General features: G+C 54.4%; 1 protein-coding gene across 3 annotated transcripts in view; it reads right to left on the bottom strand.

Annotated features, from left to right (window-relative positions):
* Positions 1–22,943, bottom strand: part of PGS1 (phosphatidylglycerophosphate synthase 1) — a 38,909-nt gene extending 15,966 nt beyond the window's left edge. For 2 of the 3 annotated variants that reach the window (XM_068530208.1, XM_068530210.1), the window contains exons 1-7: positions 22,800–22,943; positions 13,850–14,039; positions 10,835–10,912; positions 8,607–8,706; positions 7,618–7,807; positions 6,382–6,560; positions 3,858–4,379 (exon numbers count right to left, since the gene is read on the bottom strand). In XM_068530208.1, the coding sequence (XP_068386309.1) occupies positions 3,858–4,379; positions 6,382–6,560; positions 7,618–7,807; positions 8,607–8,706; positions 10,835–10,912; positions 13,850–14,039; positions 22,800–22,939 (1,399 nt within the window). In that variant the 5' untranslated portion in view covers positions 22,940–22,943. The remainder of the gene's footprint in view (positions 1–3,857; positions 4,380–6,381; positions 6,561–7,617; positions 7,808–8,606; positions 8,707–10,834; positions 10,913–13,849; positions 14,040–22,799) is intronic. The other variant, XM_068530209.1, reaches the window with a different exon arrangement.
* Positions 22,944–23,231: the final 288 nt, after the last annotated feature.

Below are 23,231 nucleotides of genomic sequence, written 5' to 3'. Positions count from 1 at the left end.
CTAAGCCCGTGCGCCACAACTACTGAGCCTGCGCTCTAGAGCCCGCGTGCCACAACTACTGAGCCCGTGTGCCACAACTACTGAAGCCCACACGCCTAGAGCCTGTGCTCCGCAATGAGAGAAGCCACCGCAACGAGAAGCCCGCACGCAGCAACGAAGAGTAGCCCCCGCTCACCGCAACTAGAGAAAGCCCGTGCGCAGCAACAAAGACCCAACACAGCCAAAAATAAACAAGTAAAATAAATTTATTAAAACAAACAAACAAACAAAAAAAGCGCACAGAGGGATTTTAGGGTAGCGAAACTACTCTGTACATTTGTCCAAACCCACAGAACGTACACCACCAAGATGAACGCTGATGTAAACTGTGGACTTGGGGTGACAATCACGCGTCTCCGTGGGTTCATCAATTATAATAAATGTAGTGGGGGGCCTGTGCATGTGTTGGGGGGCAGGGAGAACACGGGAACTCTCTGTACCTTCCTCTCAGTTTTGCTGTGCACCTAACACTGCTCTAAGAAACCTAAGTCTTTAAACTCCAGCTGAGCTGGTGGTGCTCCCCGTTAGGTTGGAATGCTCCCCCGCTCCCAGAACGCTGTCCCACCTCACCCACCAGGTGAGGAACGAAGGCCAGGCAACAGGAAGCTGACAAACCATCAATCAGAAGAGCTGCCAGCTGACGGATGTCGAAGGTGGACCCCTACCCTCCCACACCCCCAAAGCCCTCCTGAGGCCAAGCAGATGTTGGTAAGACTTCCAGGTTCAGTGTCGCCCTTCACTGACCCCCGGGGAGATCAGCAACAAAACTATAGGTGAGGAGGATGCCCTCCTCGCCACGGGTCCCAGCCCTCCGACGCCACGCACGGCGTCCCCGCCACCACCCCCGGGACTCCGCTCCTCGCCCATGAACCGCACAGTCATTTCACAGAAACTCGAACGCGTGCATGTCGCCATTCCCTCCTGAGTACAATCCAAAGCCATCGGCCCGGTTGACACGGAAGTTGAACCTGGTCCCTCCACTTGTGCCAAAGGTAAATCTGGGCTGAGAACCAGGCTTCGAGACTCCCATCCTGGTAACCTCTCCACCACATGGTGCTTACCCACGGTCTCCTTGGCATATCACATACGCGCCCTTTGCAAAACTCCAAATAAAAACTAACCAGACGGACCACATTGCCAAAGCGGTCGCTAGTACATGCCTTTAAAGACTGGAAGGTCCCTCTGGTTCTTTGAAGCAGCTCAACTTACTACAATGGGATATATATTCAAGTCTGCTAGGAAATCAACAGAGTAGCCGGTGAGGCGGCCTCCACTCAGGCTGCTGGGCAGAACCAGCGCTGCTCCAGCCGAGCACGCACCCCTGCTCCACGCTCCTGGCGACACTCGGTGAGCAGAAAACAACAAAGAGTACACCCCAGCCCTCGGGACCTCCCGTCACCAGACTGCACTGCTATCCACTAGCACCCGTGGACCGGCGTGGCCGCTGCCCACGAGAAGGCTGTTTCTCCCCACCTCGCCTGCCGGCGTCCACAGGCCTGGACCGAGCGGAGCTTTCCTGCACCGCCTTGCACGTGGCCACCAGCAGGTTCAACACACAGTCAGGGCCCAGAGCCTCGGGCTGCCTGACTCCCAGAGGCGTGCGGCGCTGACAGCGCTCTCGGACGGCAAGGATCTGGAAGCAGGAACACGGTATCCCCGTTCCCTCTCGTCACCCAAGGGCTCCTGGGAGCAGGAGGAGCTGAGATCAGCCCCGGCCTGCCCTGCGGGAGCCTGGGGAAGGGAACTGTAGTACAGGCTACTCAGCCGTGGGGAAGAACTTTCCGGGGCCCAAACGCAGACACACCGCTTGCACCCAGCATGGCCCCTGCACAGGGCAGGCAATCGGTAGATGGTCCACCACTCCACAGCCCAAACCCAGCGCCACCTGTGCTGCCTGCTCCTTGTCCTAGGTTGCTTTGGGGGAAGTGACCGTCAAAAGGTGAGCCAGAAAGGGGGGCTGACTTAAGACCCCACCCCCCACTATCGAGCACAGCCACTAAGCAGGGAAGGGCCTGGCCTCTCATTTCAGCACTGAGTGATCTGACCTTTGGCTCCTGCCGTTAGGGTGAGGCGTCTCCTGCGCAGAAGCCCCTCTCCACGTGCCCCGTCGTGCTCTCCCCCTCCCCCTCTACTGCACACACCCTGGGATTCCTGGCCTTCCCCACTAAGCCCGCTGCCAGGTTGCAGGGCTCCACCCGCAGCAGGGCGGGCGTGCGGCAGGAGGGAGCGGCTGGAGCATGCCAGTCCGGGAAAAGGCGAGACACACTGGAAAAGCCGGTTGGGTGTTTCTGTTTCAACGGTAACTGGGGAGTCACTGCACGTTTATCAGCGCAGCTTCACGGAAATAACCCACAGCACACTCAGAACTGATGAGCCAGGCTGCACTGGGGGCGTCAAAGTGACAAGGGACCCCCCGCACCGACCCAGCCACAGGGCAGACGAGGAGCCGGGCACACAGGTCCCCTCAGAGCTCAAAGCTCCTCCCACTACCCAGCTCTCTGTCTCCACTACCCAACCCCAGGCACCACTGTTATTCTCAGAAGTAACACAGCCAATCCTAAAATGCCTTCCACACCTCCGTGGGCTGGCCTGCCTGCCCGGAGACACCTAACCACCGGCCGGGCTTAGCCCATGACACATCCAGGATCGGTACAATGGTAGAGCTCACTTCGCACACCAGGCAATGTCACCTGCCCGAGCAGGCACGCAGGCCTCACAGTAGCAAGTGGAAACCACCCAATCCCAAGGGCTGGACCCAGGAGGCCTAGGGTGGCCTGGGGGGATTTCCTAGCATACCCCCAGATGGAAACCAATGGTTTAAGGAAACAAGAGTCCAACCTGAGGGTTCAAAGTGACCTCAAGTCTAAACAACATAGATGAGTGGCCGTGACAACACCATCCCCCTCCCACCTCGCTCAGGCTCTCCGGAAGCCCCCAGGACCAGCGCAGGAGCAAAATGGGTCTCTGAACCACCAGCAAGAAGTCAGGAAAGCCAGGCACTTCAGTCGGGGCTTGGGGTCCCCAGGCTGTCTACTATTCCTTTAGACACAGGACTAACCGAGTTGGCCATGGGGTCTCCCGGAGCACAGAAAGGAGCGGTCACACCCGAGCGGCAGGTGCCCTCGGCATGGAGGAGCAGCCGGTGGTCCCACTGCTAAGCACAGGGTTCTAAACCCGTTTGTTCACATCGTGGCTATCCCCTGGGATTGTGCCACATGTGGGCTGCTCCACGGATGCACACAACTGTGCAAGAGAGACCATTACAATATGCAGTTCACACTCTGACCGACCCTGGGGCAGTCCTGTACCTGTCAACATTCTAAGTAGATAGCCTCAGTTTTCTCAGCTATAAAAAAAAAAAAAACAAAACACGAAGGTTTGGCACATAGGGGAAAAAACAGGACTGGTGAGGAAGGGACTGAAAAGGTGGGCTGTTTGATGCCGAACAAATGATCCCTAACGAATCCTCTCTGTCCCCAAGAAGGGCAGGGCCAATGCGGGAGAACTCGGATGATCACAGAAAGACTAAAGCACATGCCTCTTCATCTATTTGAGGGGAGAGGTTACGTGTACGTTTTTTAAAACAGCCCCCCAAATGATCTGAGTTTGTAAGTTCTGGGAGAGACCTTGCATAACTGAAAGGCACATAAATGCGATGACTGTGATGCACCCGCAGGGCTGTCATGAAGGCAGACGGGGGAGGGGCAGGGCTCTACCAGGCAGGCACCAGCACCACGGGCGCTAACAAGTGGGCCAGCTCGCCCACCCCCGGCTGTCCCGCATGGGGGCCGTCCTCTGGCCAGCCGGCTGCCACGTACCTTTGGCATGGAATGTCCAGCCCCTCCGCCAGTACTCCTGCAGCTGGACCCGCTCCTGCTGCCCCAGGCTGCACACCTCACTGTAGAACTGCCGCTCAATGTGCACGTAGGCGGCCGGGATGGCACCTGCCACCCCCCTGGCCCCGAAGAAGCCGTTCACCTCCGGCGAGGCCAGCAGGATCTGGTACTCGGCTCGCGTGCCCAAGACCAGGTCCATGTAGGCCTGGGTCAGGTTGAAGTAGCCGGTGGTGAGGTAGACCTTAGCGCCTCGCTCGGCCTCTGTCAGCAGGGTCTCCGTGACAATCTCATCGATCTGAATCTCAAAGGGCTTCATCTGGATCAATGGGTAAATCCAGGTGTCTGGGGCTGGCCTCCGGTCTCCAGCGGCTGCTGCATCTTCCTGGGTTAAGAGGGAGTTGCTGTGGAAGGTCTGGGCGTGCAGCATCTGCTGGCGGGTCCTGGCTGAGTTGATCACATCCATAACCCTCTTATTGGCTGCCTTGCAATACGCAGCCCGGTCACCTAGAGGGAGACATGGCAAAGGGGAGTCAGGAGCAGAGAATGGAGGCTCTGGACTCCCATTCAGCACGGAAGACACACCACATGGCACGAGACAGGCAAGCACAGATGCCACAACTGATCCTTCACCAAACACGTCTCGATTGAGCACAAGACACCGGGCCCATGGGAGGCTCCTCTGTGGACAGAAATGCCCGAAAAAGGGTCTTGCCACAAGAAGCCTGCACTCAGTGGGAAATGAAAAGGCCTCTACCAATCCACTTACAAAAAGTTCAGAAACAGACAAGACTAGTTGAGGGTGACGGTAGTCAGGATAGTGGGCACACTGGGGGGGTCATGCCCGGCTAGGGACCCGAGGGGGCTTCTGGGAGCCAACCCACTATGAACATGTACATAAGCTGCACACCCGTGACTGGTGTGCATGTTACACGTCAGAAAGAACATGTGTCCGACAGAGACACGTTTAAGTATGACCAGAGAGCAGGAGAGCGAGCCACAAAGGGTCAGAGGTGAACAGGCAGGCTCTGGGCCTTGTTTTCACACGGACACCAGTGACGAGTGGCTGCAGGGACACAATGAAGGGAAAAGAAGTGAGTCTAAATGCTATCACTAGATGATAAGAGAGTTAATGAGCTAAGCATCCAACTCAAGAAGTTAGGAGGAAAAACAACAGGAAAAGCCAAAAACTACAGTACAAGGAAGGACATTATATAAAGCAGAAATTAACAGAATGAAAACAACGATATAAAATATAAAAATAGGGAACTTCAACATCATCAAAAGTTGATTCTCTGAAAAAACTGACAGAATAGCAAGCCTTGGGCAGGGCTGATCAACAAGAGAGAGACGGGCAGCACGACTGTCCTGGTCACCGCTCACGTGCTCTGGGCTGGGAACAGGCACACATGCCCGAGTGCCTTCCAGGGCCGGGCAGCAGCCCAGAGAAGGAATGTTGCTTGCGGGGACCCCCCCTTGCCGACGGCGGCCACCACGGGGGCCGCTCACTCACTGCTTCTCTTGAGCTGCCCTGGTCCCGAACACGGCTGTGCCCAGCCCCCCACGCCCTCTGAGCGTGCTGACTCTCAATTCTTCCCCAAATGGGGGCCCTTTTTTCTGCATATTCATGCCAGGCCTGTTAAGTTAGATCAGAGGTCAGCCAGTGTTTCCTGTACAGGCCAGACAGTTAATATTTCAGGCTTTGTGAGCCAGAGGGTAAAATTGAGAACACTACGTAGGTACTCATATAATGAAAGAGAAAACAGACTTCCATAAATTTTTATTGTTGAAATTTAAAACATAATAGTAATTATTATACTACTCTATAGCACATAGGCGTAGTGGCAGCAGGCAGGGCAGGCACACAGATCGCGGGCTGGCCCCACAGTGCACGGATCCCCAGGCCCCTGGGACAGGGTTCCCACCAGACATCCCCACTCAGATGCTTCCTTTCTGGCTCTTCTCCTCACATGGGCTAGGTTTAACCCGTTCCCCACACTGCTGACACGGTTGCAAATTCAGCAGCAGGCCTCCTTAAAGGCCACCAGGAAGCCACGGCCACAAGAATCACAGGAACGCAAATAGCCCGGGAATGCTAGCTGCCAGGGTTTGCCTGTTTCCAGTGAGCAGGGCCGAGGACTCTCCCATTTCACGTTCCAGGCAGGAGGCCGCAGACCTCAATGGAGCCAGGAGCCACAGACCCTCTGTGCTCCAGAGTCACGGGAGGTGGCCATTTAGCAGGCCGCTTCCTGTAAGTGCAGGGCAGGCTCCCGGCTCACTCCCGTGGGCACCCAGACCCGAAGCCCACAGTCCCACCTTCCCCGGCGGCTCCCTCACCCGCAGAGCATGACCGATAGCCAGTGAGTCACATCTGTCTGGCTCCAAAGACAAAAGCAGAACAAGGCTCTGCCACCCAAGTCTCCTAAACCCGTGGCAAGGCCACCAAAGGCGTGCCCTCCTCACCCTCACCACCCCCAGGCTCGGGAGGGCGAGGAGCCCGGGACCCTACCTTTGTAAGGATGCACCATCCCCTCCACCACCTGCACCGTGTCGTCCCCCCGCAACTGCAGGGACACGTCCCCCACCGCATCCACCAGCTCCGTGAAGAAGTCTGCAATCTCAGGACAGTCCTGCAAGAACACGTAGCGGTCCTGCCGGTTGGTGAAGTAGGAGTCACTCAGGTTTGCGCTACAGGGAGGAAAGCGGCAGGTGAGGACTCAGGCGATAGGATGCGGCAGCAAGTCCTGGGGACCCCGGTCTCAGGGTCACCAGCAGGAGCAGGGGAGCAACCAACTCGGATCAGGACGCACCAGCAGCCGCAGGCAATTAACAAACAGCTACTGAGGGGCTTCCCTGGTGGCGCAGTGGGTGAGAATCCGCCTGCCAATGCAGGGGACACGGATTCGAGCCCTGGCCCGGGAAGATCCCACATGCTGCGGAGCAACTAAGCCCGTGCGCCACAACTACTGAGCCTGCGCTCTAGAGCCCGCGAGCCACAACTACTGAGCCTGGGTGCCACAACTACTGAAGCCCGAGCACCTAGAGCCCATGCTCCGCAATAAGAGAAGCCACCGCAGTGAAAAGCCAGCTCACTGCAAGGAAGAGTAGCCCCCGCTCACCGCAACTAGAGAAAGCCCGTGCGCAGCAACAAAGACCCAACGCAGCAAAAAATAAATAAATAAATAGATAAAATAAAATAAAACAAACAGCTACTGAGCCTGGCCGCTCACGAGAGGTGGGCGAGAGCGACACTAAGGTGACACAGAGGAGTGACCGCAAGGCCCTCCCCTCACCGAGCTGACCACCGAGAGGAGATGCGGACACTTACAGAGCCAAGGACCACTCGGGCTCGGCCCCAGTGTCCCCCAAAGGGCCTGGATTCCCACCCGGCCCTACCTGACGAAGTTATTTGTCCTCTCGGTTTTCTTGTGTACAAAGTGAGGGAAAGACCACGCGGGGTGACAGTGTGCATTAGCTGAGACGGTACACGAGGGGCTCAGCCAGGAGCAAGCACAGAGTAAGGGCTCAGTAAACCACGGCCAGCTTTCAGTCGCCCTTCGTGGCTTCCAGCTTCCGTGGCAGACAGGACACCGGGAAGACGCCGAGAGAGCTAGGCAACCAGACTAAACACGTACCAGCAGGTCCTCGAAGGCTCGAGGGGACGGACTCTGCCTTCTCCGCGTTCTGCTGGCTTCTGCCCTGGAGAATATTAAGGGAGCTCCCTGACAGAAGGCAGCCAACTCACCCGCTCAGGATGACGCTGTTGTCGAAGAGGTACACCTTGATGTGCTGGAGGCCGATGGTCTCGTTGAAGCGCTCGGGGATGAGGAGCCGGAGGAGCCCACGGAGGTTAGGCGTGTGGAAGAGCGAGACTCGGACCTGTTCTGGAAACTTCTGCAGGAGCGGGAGCAGCATCGTGCGAGAGTTCGTCCTTCCTGAAGACGCGGGCAAGCAGGAGGGAAAGGACGGCAGAGTCACACCAGGAAAAACACGCAGCCGCCAGCGCAGCACCACCCACCAAGGGCCTGCGCAGCTGTCCAAGTCAGACCGCCGGGAGCTGTTTTCAGCCAGAGGGGCTCCGGGAAGCTTCTACCTGGACACCCACCACATCTCGGGGCAGGACTGAGCGGCCCGTGTAGCGGACATCCGCTCTTCCAGCCCCACGGCACCCGTCTACCCGCCTCCTGGTAACTGCGCCCAATCTCCTCCCGGGGGCGCCTCCGAGCCCCGCCCTCCCATTTCTGCTCTGGGTGAAGATGACTCTGACCACCCTGGCTCTGCGAAGGCACGCAGGCCCAGGCTGGGCTGGTCAGCACACTCAGGAGCCCCGGCACAGAGCCCGAGGCAGGCCGCGCAGGAGCTCCAGGCTGACCATGAGGGAAGCAGATGCTCTTCCAATGGACAAGATGCGGCAAGATGGGCCTGGGACTGCCAGAGGCTGCCGCAAGGAGCCAGACAATGAAGCCAGCCCAAAGGTCCAAGCCCTAAATCACGACCCACCCGAACCAGGTCAGACGTGGAAGTCAAAACAAGTCTCTTTTTCCCAAAGTCATTTTTACTTGGACTGTCGGTCACTTGCCACAGACAGAACCCTGACGGACAGGCCATCCTGGGCCAGCCCAGACGGGCTTCAAACAGCCTTGCTGCTGGCTGAGGACAGGGCGGTGAGGGTGTAACGCCTCGTTCTTCCTGAACGAGGAAGAATCAGGGGGCCAGGGAGGGCGTCAGACCTACCTCTTGAGCCCCGCGTGAAGTCTAAGAGAATGGACACCCTGAGGTCGGAAGGAAACTTCGCCTGGAGTGACTTTTCTAGAGTGCTTTCCAGGCAATCCACCTGCCAAGAAAAGACCCCAAAAGAACAGAAATGAAAGACCTGAAAAGATGGCTATGTATTAAAGGAATGAACCAACCTGTCAGCTAATGCCCCCACGGTCCTCTTTGAAAATACACACATATACACAAGCATGTACACGCACACACCAGCCACGCTTGCCCAGAAGCCAACGCTGCAAAACCTCTTCACCTGAGGCCAGCGCAGGAACCGTAATCAGAAGACACGGCGTCTGCGGCCCGGGCCTGGCAGGAAGAGGGCTCTGGGGGTCAGGGACGCGGTGCCCAAGGGTCTGGACCTCGCCGCTCGTGAAAACACTAAGACACAAGCTCCCACACACGTTCCACTGGATCATCCTTACAGGCACACAACGAACAGCGTCCCACACATGGAGAGCGCTCGGTAAATACTCGCTGAACGAATAAATCCAAGACGCAACCTGCCCACCGCCACTCTCCACAGGCTGGACGTGGCATTCTTCTCCCAGGAGAACAAACACGCTTCCCAAGCTGGCAGCTAAGAGCACGTCCTGAAAGCGGGGCAGCCTTTCCTCAGACAGGAAGGGAAGCGGTGGGCTCCCTCCTGCCCCCCACCCTTCCCCCTCGCCCTCTACCACAGCCCCTGTTCTCTTCCAGCTCCGCCCTGGGGGTTTCTGAACAAGGCAAACCAAGAAACAACACTTGCTATGGGCAAGGGTCCATCTCACTCCCTCTGAGTAGAGAGCCACCCAGGGACTCCGACAACACAACGACCTCATTCACACTCACTTCAGCTCAACCTACAGACTCTGCACTGGGCTCATCCTACAAGAAGCCCCCACTGCACAGCGGGTGACGTCTGCTCCTTCCCAGCCCCGCGTGTCTCGTTGGAAGGGACAAGCACGGCATGACAGCAAGTCTAGGTGGAGCGAGGCTGGCCGCAGACTCGCACCCGACACCAGCCCTGGGCGAAAGCAACGGCCAGCTCGACCTGCAATGCTGGCTCCTCTGTCTAATACAGACTCAGAAAGCCTTCTCTATAAAGGACCAGAGAGTAAATATCTTGGGCTTTGCAGGTCAGATGGTCCCCGTCACAGTTACTCCGTTCAGCCACTGTAGCAAGAAAGCAGCCATAGACAAAACAAAAATTAATGAGAGTCACTATGTTCCAACAAAGCTTTATTTATGGACACAGAAATCTGAATTTCACATGCTTCTCATGTGACACAGTTACTACTCCTCTTTTCATTTTTTGCCAAACATTGAAAATGTAAAGCAGAGGACACGGGTTTGAGCCCTGGTCCAGGAAGATCCCACATGGGAGAAGATCTAGGTGCGCGGGCTTCAGTAGTCGTGGCTCGCGGGCTCTAGAACGCAGGCTCAGTAGTTGTGGCGCACGGGCAGAGCAACTAAGCCCATGCGCCACAACTACTGAGCCTGCGCTCTAGAGCCCGCGAGCCACGACTACTGAAGCCCGCGCACCTAGAGCCCGTGCTCCGCAACAAGAGAAGCCACCACAATGAGAAGCCCGTGCACCACAACGAAGAGTAGCCCCCACTCGCCACAACTAGAGAAAGCCTGAGCGCAGCAACAAAGACCCAACGCAGCCAAAAATTAAATAAATAAATAAATAAATAAATAAGTTTATTTAAAAAAAAGAGAGAAGCCACCGCAATGAGAAGCCCGTGCACCGCAACGAAGAGTAGCCCCCGCTCGCCGCAACTAGAGAAAGCCTGCGCGCAGCAACGAAGACCCAACGCAGCCAAAAATAAATAAATAAATAAATTTATTTTTAAAAAAGAAAATGTGAACACCATCCTTAGCCCATAGGCCACACATAAATAGGCAGTGGCCAGATTTGGCCTGCGGGTCACAATTCTCGGAGCCCCGGCTTGGCAGACAGATGGCCTATGGCCCCCTGTGCAGGGTGAGGAGGACATGGGCCAGCGAGGTCAGAAGGCCCAGGATCACATCTCCCTGCACCCCTAGCTGATCCTCCTGACGTGCCCCAGAATCTGGGGCAACAAGCACAAAAGCTGGCCTGAGACGCAGGCCAAGGAGGGCAGCTCTACCCCAACTCCATGGCTCTGCACAGCCCGAGGTTTTAGGGTGACTCACTACTGCCAGTAGGACCACCCCTGCTTAAACCTTACCAGTTCCTGTTCCAAAGGACCTGTCCCCAGGTAGAGGGACGCCATCACGACCCGCCTCTTGGCTACTTTTATCTGCCCCTGAAGAGAAGAAACAATTCAAAATTCATAATCACCATTTTCATAGTTCACTGAGAAAGATACAGTCCTTTGATATTGGAGGCAAATAACACTCCAAGCTGAACTATCCTGTTTCTTCACCAATTAATATTTAAAGCAAGCCCCAAATGTGTGTGGTAACCTACCAGATAAGGACCCACAACCCTAATTTAAAATACTCAGCCTGAAAGTAAGGCATGATCTAGCCATGCTATAAGATACAGCACAGCCACGAAAAGAACGAAGATCTGTGCACACTGACCTGAGGGGATGTCCACAGTGCACTGCAGGGACAGAAGCAAATCACTGAACAGAACGTAAACCATGCTCCCCCGTCACCACGCCATGCACACCTGTACAGGTGTAGGTGTGTGTGTGTGTGTGTGTCCAAGGAGCAGAGCCAGACGAGGGAGTGCGGGGGCAAACTTGCACTCCAGCCCCGTCTGCACAGCTGGGGTTTTAAAATGAGCATGTAATTTTTCTTTAAATAAATTTATTTATGTTTATTTTTGGCTGCGTTGGGTCTTCGTCGCTGCACGCGGGCTTTCTCTAGTTGTGGCGAGCGGGGGCTACTCTTCATTGCAGTGCACGAGCTTCTCATTGCGGTGGCTTCTCTTGTTGCAGACCACGGGCTCTAGGCACGCGGGCTTCAGTAGTTGTGGCACGCGGGCTCAGTAGCTCTAGAGCACAGGCACAGTAGTTGTGGAGCACAGGCTTAGCTGCTCCGCAGCATGTGGGATCTTCCCGGACCAGGGCTCGAACCCGTGTCACCTGCATTGGCAGGCGGATTCTTAACCACTGCGCCACCAGGGAAGTCTCAAGTATGCAATAGTTTTGAGATGCAGACAGACAGGTACCTAGCTAGACACACAAACAGAACACACCAACATTGGAAGATGATGCGTCAGTCCCAATAGCCAGCGTCCTCTCCCTAGACCTGCTCCAGCCATGGGAGGACACCGGACCCCTCACCAGCGCGGCCAGGCCCCAGAGGAGGTCAAGAGCAGGAAGAAGGGCAGCACCACCCTCAGGGCAAGCTGGAGAGGGCACCGGGGAGGCAGGACACACACACGTGCTGGCTTTCCCACATGGCCCCCACAGCCTGCACTGTCGATGGAGGAAGAGGGGCATCTTGACTAGATAAACACACCAACACACCACTGGGAAAGGCTTATATGCAAGGAACAAACAAAAGAATCTCCTATGTTTTCTGTTTCCTTCGTTTTGTTATTTATTCAGATGGTTGCTTGTGGGGAAAGTGAGTATAAAGACAGGAAAGAGAGGAAAACAAGTAAGGTGTGAGGCAATCAAGTTCGGGCAGCAAAAGTCTACGCAGTTGTTTGCCATGGCGCCAGGTCCTCTGGTACAAGCTCAGCTGTCACGAAGGCGTGGGCCCAGGCAGAAACCACGCTGCACTCTCTTCTCAGGGAACACGGGCCACTCTGTCCCAGGAAGAAACACATCCCGCTCCACACAGAACGTGCCGGAGAACCCGCCCATGACTCAGTGCAGAAGGCAGGGAACGGTGGCCTCAGCTTCTTCCTGGCCTGCTGGGCTGAGCCCCTCACGTCCCTCCTGGCTGCCACAGCCCCACCCACCCCGAGCAGGTGCGCCGCGTGGCCTCACCTCCAGGCCAGCGGACCCCCACGTGGAGACTCAGTCCATCCTTCACCCGGAGTTGATTGGGACACTAAGAACCACCTCCTTTGAAAAACCTGTTTCTTCAAGCCAAGCAGAGAACCAAGTAGGAGCAAAGAGCAAACAGCCTCAGCATCAGTTCTACACAAACAAGGACACACAGGAGAGTCAAGCAGTGTAGGGAAGTGGGAGAGAGCATGCACGTATGTGTGTGCGTGCACACACACACACACACACACACACACACACACACACACACACACACACACACACACACACACACACACACCATACTGGAACAAGCCAGCCGGAAATTAAGCTAAGAGTGGATCTACAGAACAACAGGGCAAAGGAGAGAAAATGTGCAAGCATTCAAATGAACTAGAGTTTGTTGTGCAGAAAAAGGAACATCTACATGTATTTCCTGTTATGTCCCAGCTCTCCTCCTGACCGCATCATACCTTAATTCTAACATCATTGAATTAATACAAACTCAGAATTCATGTAACTAAAAATTAATTAGCGTTTAATTACTTCATTCCGATTAGCAGTTTAACCACAAATAACTAGACGTGGCATGAACACCTGACTAATGTATTGAAAGTTGAACCCCTCCCAAATGCAAAGTTTAGCATCTCTACCGAGAGAGAAGGTACAAACTTTAGACAGAATTACGGAAAAGAACCAGGATCACGAGAGCTAAAACCAGACATCCAGACTTTCCAGTTACCTGTAAATACTCTCCACTGAATTGAGAGGCTCCCGGCCACTTCCTACATATCAAATCCCATCCATAGGTCGTTATGTCTCCATCTGCTGTCGTCTACTTTATGGAGCTACTGTGTGTTGGAGACGTTGCCGGGGCAGGAGTCTGCCGTGCCCTAACCAGAATGAGGTTCGTTCCCTCCCAGACGTCCTCAGCGGGGACGTGCCTGCTGAGGTCTCCAAGCTCTCACTAACCTCCCGTCTAGCCCACATCTCCAACACGGAACGAAGGGAATCAATCTGTCCACAAGGACCAAAACCTAGGACCTGACCCTCAGTGCCCGCAAGCTCTGAGCTGCTCCACCCGAGACATCAGCCACCCAGGGGAGCTTCTGATCACAGCTCAACTCAGCCATCTGTGAAGCTGAAACCTAACAGGTGGAACCCACAGGAATGAGCTGAGCAGCCAGCAAAAGTTTCTAGAACAGAAGGTGCTTCAGCCCAGGACTCAGCCAACCTTATGCCCCCAAACCTCTAATTCCATGTTTGACCCTCTCTCTCTTAGACACAACTTACCTTCATGAGCTCAAAAAACTCTGCAGGTGAAGAAAGCACCCTGACGTGAGAGCTGGAGACTCCGAACTCTGGAACCAGGTTTCTGATCCACTGGAAGCGATGCACGCCCTCCGGACACAGGCAGCAAGGAGGCGAGGTGACATGGGGGACAGCTGGAGACAGCAGAGGAGCCAACAACAGCCATGGTGGCCTGGGGAAAGAGACGTACAAAGGGTCACACTTCTCAAATACTTCCTCGCAACTCTCTCTCAGCTCCTGTGGGCAAATAAGAAATTTTTTTTGGGGGGGGGAGGGGGGGCGGCGGGCGAACTTCAGATTTCCTAGACCATCTTAAGTGGGCCCCAGTCAAACTCTGCAAAAGAATTTTTCAGCCCCTACAAGTTGAGCAACTTAAGAAGTGCCAAAGCCTATGGATAAACCCCAAACTTTACATTGATTCCAAACAACTCAAAATTTAGAGCAGCCACAAGTAAACTCAAAAAAGCCATCGCCTGGTTAATGCCCCCAACGAACCCACCTGCAGAAAGCTGCCAAAGGCTGCCTGCAAGGGCAGGTCTGGTCTCAGTCTGGTGAGTACAACCCAGACCCCCGGTGGTCTGACTGATGAGATAAACGGGCTTTTATTCAAGGAAGGACCCAAAAAAAGTTAAGTCTTCTCGTTAATACTAGGATACAGAGAGAAAAGCTGGCGCTGGAAGAGGTCATCTCAAGAGGGGCCAGCAGCGACAACAACTGCCCCTTCACCCCTGGACACATTCTCCTCAGAGGTCACGCCCCGTCTCTGGCTGGTTCCCATCCACTGAGGCCAAGACCGCAGTAAACGGTCCCCTGCCCGCTGAGCCTCATCTCTGTCCGGATGACAAGACACCTGCGGGGGCCGGGGGAGGGCAGTGCACACCCAGAGCCCCACACCGACCAGCCCCTCATCTGACTTCCAGCAAAGAGCAGCAGGAGAATCCTTTTCAGCGTGTGACCTTCACCACGGCCTCAAGAGGGACTCTAGGGAAAGGACGCTTAAACACCCCAAGGCCTGAAGGGCCACAAATTCCAGGAAGATGATTTCATTCACTTGCCTCCTGATAAAATGCTGAATCTTCCCAGGGTTCCTGAATGTCCCTACACACACGCCAGATGGCCCGCAGCTGTGCTTCCCAGAAAGCCCACCGGGCTGTCACGGAGACTCATTGCCAAGAAAAGTTTAGTCAGCGGGTGGAAGACAGCGGGTCTGGACCCTGGGAAGCCAGGGTTCACCGTGGGCCTCCGAGCAGAGGTGGGGACCGCACTCCGGGGCATCAGCTTGCTACACTTCTCCTCTGGCTTCCGGGTAACAAGCAGCAAATTAAAGGCCTAGACGTGTAAACAAGAGACTGCGGCCTCGCTTTTCCCAAAATGGAGGCCATGCTCCTGCTGTGCTCAAGGCTACCTTCCAGAGGGGAGAGGGAGCGCCTTCAGTCCAACGGAAAACCATGAGAACGGGAAAGGTGCACAACAATCTATCAACGTGAAGCCGCAAAGGGGGCCTAAAGTCTAACGTTCATTAATTAAACATAGTCTGTCTGAGGAGGAAAACCCCACAGCACTGTAAGATCAACTGATCTCCCAATCTCACAGCACTTATCGCTCAGACCATATAAAAAGTATCCAGGGTGTCGCCTGCACCCCAGGCCATGCAGTCAGTCCCCACGCGTTCTTCAGATGAGCCAACAGACTCAGAGCCGCTCCCAAAAAGGAAGATGAGGAAACACCTCTTTGGCACACGGCAACCCAGAAGAGGGCAAGTGCCAACTTGGGCCTCAATCCAAGTTGGTGTACGGGGGAGGCACGGCCGGCCTGGGCACCACTGCCCGCAAACCTGGTGGCCTCACCAGCGTACACACCTGAAATCATCTAAGAACACAAAAGAAAATGCTAAGGCTAATTAAGGAAAGGTCAAAATATACATCCAGTGCATGTACTTCAAGTGACCAAAAAGGGGAGCTGCTGATGCCTGAGCTGCTGGGGAGGCCTCACAAAACCCTCCCTCCCAATGGGCTTTGATTGCCCGTTGGGATTCAGACAGGAAGTGCGGGGGCTCCAGGCGAGGAGAGGTGCAAACAAAGGGAAGAGGCAGGAACTGCCAAAACCCACCAGCGCCAGAAAAACCCAGGAGGGGCTCAACAGGCAGTCCAGAGAAGACACACAGCGACTGTACGGGGGTCGGGCCCCCGCCACCCGGGAGAGGGGCTTGGCAGGACCGGCTTGGCCTTGGGCCACCGCAGGCAGGTTGCGGGCCTGTCGGGCAGCTCTCCTGGGAAGCTTCAGTCCAAGTCCAGATCAGGGCCTCAGTCCAAGATCTGCTGAGGGCTTTTTTATGTTGCTTCCTGTTTAACCTGTGTACTGACAGGTTTATTTTTGTTAGAGAGGAGAAGAACTGAAAGCCAATTAGGTTTCAGGGATTCATCGTGGAGGAGACCCAACCCTCGAGTGGTAACTTCACACTCCAAAGAGGAAGGTGCTTGGAAAAGGAGCACAGAGTTTTATAAAGGCCCCACAAGGTCGGCACAGGTGGGGAGACCACATCCAGACTCCAGACACTCAAAATCTAACTGCAGCACCTGGGCCGGGGCACAAGCAGCCAGCCCCCATGGGAGCCAGTGCAGGGGCCCACGTTCTCCGTGCATCTCAGCCAGATCCCCACGGGGGCGAGCTCCCGCTTTCCATGACGGACGCCTGGGAATCTTCTCAGAAAACACTTCTCCCCGTGCCAGCCACAGCCCCTGCTGCACGGTAATCCCAGCCTCCAGGGGCCGACCACCTGCAAAAGCAATTCCCCCCCTCCAGGCAGCTGTCCCAGGTCAAAACCCTAACCCCCAAGAGACAGGAGGAGGCAGGGAGCTGTGGTTACTCTACAAAAAAAGCAGGGCTGTCACACTCACCATTTAGAGAACTAAACAAACACACACACAATTTCCACATCTAGGCCTGCACTCCCCTGAATCATCTCTTTCTAGATACCATCTAGCTCCCATTTCTAGTTACAGGGAGGAGGAAGTGGCAGGGGCTGGGGGGCCAGATAATAAGGTTCTGCCGCCCTCTCACTCCTTTACTCCGGATTATCAAGGAAGTTTGGAGGACAGGGCTAGGGCCAGAGCAGGGGCGCGCCCTGGTACTCGAACTCAGGCAAGCCTAACTACTTTGCTACAGCCCTCAGCCGGTGGCAGAGGCGGCAACAACAGTGCAAAACAATCCTCAGCCCACAATTCTGAAGGTGAACCTGACAGCATCCTCTCCAAAGGGTGGGCTCCAGCCACCACCCACACAGACACCTGACTCTGGGGAAAGGTTCAGCCAGGTGATTTAGGGCTTCCTGTGAAATTTGCAGACAAATTCCCTGAGCTGGAGAGTGGGCCGGGCCTAAGTGCTGAGGACCGCTGACCTGGGGCCACTCCCTCCACCTGGAGAGGGGCCTGGGGGAATGGGGTGAGAGGATGGGGGGGTGACTCTAAGAGGGCACAGTGAGTATGGAGGGGGAGGGCGGTGGGGAAGAGAGGGAAGTTTCTTCCCAGCATCTCTAAAAGGAATCCATGTCTGGACTGCCTTGACCAAGAACAGCATGCAGTAACACTCTTGTCCCTGGTCCGGGGGCCACCATTAAAGCAGGGACAGCAGAAGCCTGCCCTAGACAGGACGATGCACCCACCCGACTCATGAGAGGCACCGGACGGCAGCGGGACTTGAGTTCAGAGTAGCCAGCCAAACCGAAAGAGCGAGAGCAGAACGGCTGCTGAGAGGCCGCGAACACAGCTATGTGCAAGGGAAGCTTCAGGAGACGGGAGAAGGCATTTCTCCTTTGTGTGCGGAGACAGGAGTTTTCCATTCCACCAAACATTCTGAAGCTGCAAGTGCTCCGTGGAAAAACACTGCCACACCTTGCATTCTCCGTTCGTCAGGATGCACAACAGTGCGCCTGGAGGTCCAACCGAGCTCTCACGGGGGCAGTGGAGGTGCTACTAAGGAAAGGCAACACTAGAGAATTCCACCTGGGTCTGCACTTCACCTCCACCAGGCCCCACACAGCTCTCACGGCTTCAGAGGACACAGGTGCTTCCCCCGGGGCCACAGTGGTGTCACCCACCCCATGGGACACGAGGAAGCAGGCCCACCTCCTAGCGTCTTTTCAAAACAGGGTCTGCAGGGCTTTGAAGGAAGAAAATGGTGATGCCGGAGGACTGTCTCCTACACTAACCACAAATCCACCGTGGACGGCACAAGAGTTCTGTCCCCTGTACCACACCAGGGCACTACTTAAGTGTCCTGCACTCAGGGTCATGGTCTAAAGGTCCACAAGCTCTCCGGGGACTATAAGATTCGTGGTACACACTCTGTGGTTTGTATCCCACCCAAATCTGTACAAAACGACGAAACAAGAAAGTTTTTAAAAGAAACTGAGCTCTCCGGATTGCCATATTTTCAGAAACTACTTTTTAAGAAAAACCCACCCTCCCCCCGTCACACACATTTAAACGTAAAGAGGTGAAGTGATGAGAAAAGACCAAGTCATAACACTTCCTGAAAAAGGCTCGAAAAACTACACGAAAGGACGAGACTTCCTGCAGTCCCAGCAGCAGGCAGCCCTTCCTGACTAACGCAAGACCTAAACCCAAGTAAGGGAAATGAGTGTGAATTCCCGTAGGTCACAGAACACCAACGGCCGCTGAACTCCCACAAGTCCGGCACGAGGCCGGGGCTGCCAGCATGTGGCAACACGCTGACTCTCCTCTTGGCTTGTCCAAAAGAAAGTCGATTACATCGAGGGGCCAGAAACCTAACATATACTTATAACCCACAACACACCTCCGTAGCCAAAGGCACCAGGCATAGCCAAGTGCCTGCGGAGAACGACTCACACGTTCTACTAATCCAAACTGCTGCAACCAGCCTGACTTCCCGGCAGTGAAAACGACTCGTTTACATTACTCAGATCACGTGTTTACAAGGGCATTATCTATCAGACAGCTTCAATCCCAGGCTAGTTTCTATCTACCAGCACACAGCTGGCTGACCAGCCTAATTCATCAGCAGCAGCAATGTGCTCAGAGGGTACTCAGGTTAATATGAACCTAATAAAGCTACAATTTACAAGTCAGTCAGCTGCAAATCTTATTTTAATTCTCTGCAAGATCGAATTTGAATTATTTGGGGAAATCATGCTTTGATTCTAAATATCCCCCCTCCCACCCATTCTACTGCTATAATACAAGAGGTGGCGCTACTGAACTCTAATGAATAAGGAGGACTGGGTCCCAGCATCAGAAAACTCAGAGAAAAAGTAATTTCTGGAAATCTGGTGGTCCCTCAGAGTAGAAACCACTAAGAAGCTGAGTAAGAGTATGTTGAGCTGGCATTACAAGGTAAGGAAACCTAATAAAAAGAACAGTTTGCTGGTTATGTTTCCCTCTTACACTCAGGAAAGTTAGGACACCCCACCACCACCCCCCCACACACACACACACACATACACACACCTAGAATAAAGAAAATAGAACTTGGGTTTCAAAAATAAAGACTTTTCTGCACACATAGCTCAAATTGAAAATAGTTTTAAAAAAAGAAAAAGGAGACCACGGAGAAAATATTTCCTTGTATGGCAGCAAACTCGGTTAGGAACTAACGCCCTCTTGACACATTTTCCACCAGGTCTCATATTCCAAATAACAAGGCAATTCTGTGTAGTCTGATGACTCCAAGAAACTACCTGAAGTTTCTGTCTTCCTCTCCTGAGCGCCGGATCTGCCCTTCACCTGAACAGTGAGCGCCTCCACTTGGACCCACCTGGATACTAATTGACATGCCCCGAACTCACCTTATCGTCATCCCCCAAACCTGGTCCTCTTTCTTGCTCCCTGTTTTAGTGAAGCATGCCACCACCCATGTGGTCACCCGAGTCAGAAACATGACCTACCTCCTCAGCACCCCCTACACAACGCCCCCCCCCAGGGCTGATTCCAGCCCAGCCCTCTCCTCTCCTCCCACTGTCCATGACTTCATACAAGCCCTGCCCCCTCAGGCCTAGACCATTATCAAGAGAAATTGTACAGGGACTCTCAGAGCTTGCCTCGCTCGGTCTCAGCCCAGCTCCTCTCGCTCCCTCCTGTCCCTCCTCAGTACGCAGTCGGCTCCTGGAAACGGTTTGAGTACCTGTGGCACCTCAGAGCTGCTTTCCGCTGCTGCCACCATCAGCCTACATCACTCACTATCCTTCCTTGAACACTGGCTCCCCACTTCCTCACCTAGCCCACTCCTACACGCCTCCAAAACACAGCTCCAAGATCATCACCACCAGGGAGCCTTCTGTGACTTCCAGGTGTGCCTTAGTGCCGCCATGACCTTTCCTACCTTACTTTACTATTGTCTGTTTATGGGTCTGAGCACCTTGAAGGTAGGACTATGTATGTTTCCTTGGTACCTAGCACAGCATAGCAGTGCTCTATACACGCATGCTGAATAAGTGAATGAATCCAGCTGTCCATGGTAATGAGTCAGATGCCTGCTTAAGAAAAAACAGCAGTATTTCCAAATCACTAATTAGAAGTAATTTTTTAAAATTAATTAATTTATGGCTGCTTTGGGTCTTTGTTGCTGCGCACGGGCTTTCTCTAGTTGCAGTGAGCGGGGGGCTACTCTTCGTTGCAGTGCACGGGAGTCTCATTGCCGTGGCTTCTCTTGTTGCAGCACGGGCTCTAGGTGCGTGGGCTTCAGTAGTCGTGGTGCACAGGCTCAGCAGTTGTGGCTCACGGGCTCTAGAGCGCAGGCTCAGTAGCTGTGGCGCACGGGTTTAGGTGCCCCGCGACATGTGGGATCTTCCCGGACCAGGGCTTGAACCCGCGTCCCCTGCATTGGCAGGCAGATTCTTAACCACTGCGCCACCGGGGAAGCCCCTAGAAGTAATTTTAAATAGAGTTCTCTGTCACTATGGCTGTCTCTAACTGAAAGGAAACCACTGCAGTAAAGAACTGTTCCCTCTCACCACTCCCCTTGCTAGTCACGAGGATTCACCAGGCACTCCAACAGTTGAGTCAGACCGGCAAGCTAAAATCTAAAATAAGTTCATGACTACACAGAACTATTATCAATGAATCGATGATCAGAGTTACAAGAAACCACATCATTCGGGGAATGAGGAATTGGCTGGTGCAACTGAACAATGGAGAAGAAACGAAAGTCAGCAGCCACTGGAGGTGAGTGGCCATACAGACATGAGTAACCCCAAACACCCAGGCCACAAAGAAGCAGAAAAAATCTGCAAACCGAATAAGGCAAAGAAAGGGTCAGAACCCCACAGTATTGTAGTAATACTGCTCAAAACATTTATCCTCCGTCCTAGCGCAGGCATCACCTCCAAGGATTATAAGACGCAAATTTCTGACATTTGTGTTTCTATGTCTGTGATTTAACTGAGTTCCTGGTTTAATTTTTGACCCAGAGTCTTAACCAACTTAATCAAAAAGAAATATGGAGCCACAAGTCCTGCATCCACTAATGCTATTTACAAAAAAGACTTTTAAGAAGTCAATTTAGACTATCCCCACGGCCACACTGCCCTCTCTCCCCACAGAAAAACACACAAGAGAAATGTCTTTCTTAAAAGAATTTGTGGCGATTGCCCCAACAGCCTTTAGTGATCAACTCCAATGTTAAACAGTGATTAATCATGAAGTGCTTTTCTGTATAGTTTAAATACATACAAGGGAAATGACAAAATGGCCTAAACATCTCGTCCTTGAGAACATTTTTTGAAACTTTAAACCAAATTTCTCAGTGGTTTGATACCAGGACGTAGAAGTCATCTGACTTCACTACCCACTGGAATAAAAAGGTCTTTGCTAAGCACGAATTACAGAGGACGGAGGCCACCTCTTCTACACCCCACTCCCACCGGGTTCACTGATGTGAAACTTAAAGCCGTTCTGATCAGTAAGCTTCCAGGAGTTCCGTCCTGGGCTGATTCTATCACAAAAAGTTCCCCTAAGTCAAACCTGAATTTTTGCTGAAAATCTTCCAAAGTAACCCAATAAAAAGCAAGTTCCTTTCCATACCTAGAATCAGCACACATGACTGGACCACAGATCTCTCTACCAAAGGCCAGAAGGTCACATCTCACCCTAGTAGCAGATAAAAATTTAAGGCGCAAACTCTGCAAAAGGACGCAGTTCCAAGATTTTTTTTCTTAAGAAACAAGTGTAAGGCTCGAGTCTCTCCAACAAGAAAACTATTTGCACGTAAGTCTTTTTTTTTTTTTTTTTTTTTTTTAATATTAGCAACAGCAGCAGGCCTCTTAGGTCAGCATGTACTTGGCAAATGTTTACTTCGAAAGACCACTGCCTGAACGAACTGCTTCAAAGCCTACTTCACTATTTCCATAACTCACTTCAGTACTTTTCCAAAACACAGGCCCTTTGCAAAGTGTAAAAGGGGTTTCACGTGGTTCCTCTTCCCTGGCCTGAGTGTTCCAGACTCAGAATTGCTTCACAGCCCTCTCTGGCAGGATGTGAGAAATGTTGCAGGCACAGAATCCCAGCAGGGCTGATTCACTCCCGTCAAGTCACCTCGCAGCTAGGATTACTTAAGGAAAAGACACCTCCGGACCCAAACAGTGTCTCTCGCGAAGACTCTCCAACACACACACCCCGGGGCCCAAAGCCACGCACGAACTCATCCCCCCGCCCCGGGTGTGCACACACAGCCCTTTCGCTCCAGCGTACGAGGACGGAGGCCGGGCTCGCCCCCCGCAGGCCCGGGCCGGCCCGACCGACCTCGGGCGGGGGCCCCCTCCCCGGGAAGGCCGGCGGCGAGGCGGGACTGCGGGGGCCGGGCGGGCCCGCGCGCGGGGACACGGAGAGCTCACCGCGACGCCGGGGGCGCCGGATGAGGGTCGGGGCCGGGCGCGCCCTCAGCCCCACCGCTCTCTCACCTCCTGCGCCGGCGGTCCCGGTTCCTGCCGAGTCGGTCGGACAGGCGCCCCAGGAGAGCGGCCAGCCCGGGGCGGCCAGGCAGGAGGCCCAGCAGCCGCCTCCAGAACACCGGCCCCGCCGCCGCAGCCGCCGCCGCCATGGAGATTCACCGCTTCCGCTTCCGGCGCGCGAGAACTTTATTGACAACCGCGCGCGCGAACACGGGCGGCGCGCGGGAGCCTCGAGGGGAGGCGGACCCACCCCGCAGCCTCCGTTTCCCGCCGGGGGGGCGCAGGTGTGCTGCGCGCAGGGGCCAGGCCGTGGAGGAGCAGGGCGCGGGCACCAGCATCCCCTGACTCGGTCTCGATACCGGATGGGGGTGGAGAGTGAGGGACATCACCTGTCAGACCCCACGACCGAGTTCAGGCTGGACCTGACAGGCCGAGCCCCTG

This window comes from Eschrichtius robustus, chromosome 20 (assembly GCF_028021215.1).
Source record: "Eschrichtius robustus isolate mEscRob2 chromosome 20, mEscRob2.pri, whole genome shotgun sequence".
Lineage (NCBI taxonomy): Eukaryota > Metazoa > Chordata > Mammalia > Artiodactyla > Eschrichtiidae > Eschrichtius > Eschrichtius robustus.
The sequence above is the reverse complement of the archived record's forward strand: the minus strand, read 5'-3'. Positions and strand labels throughout refer to the sequence as shown.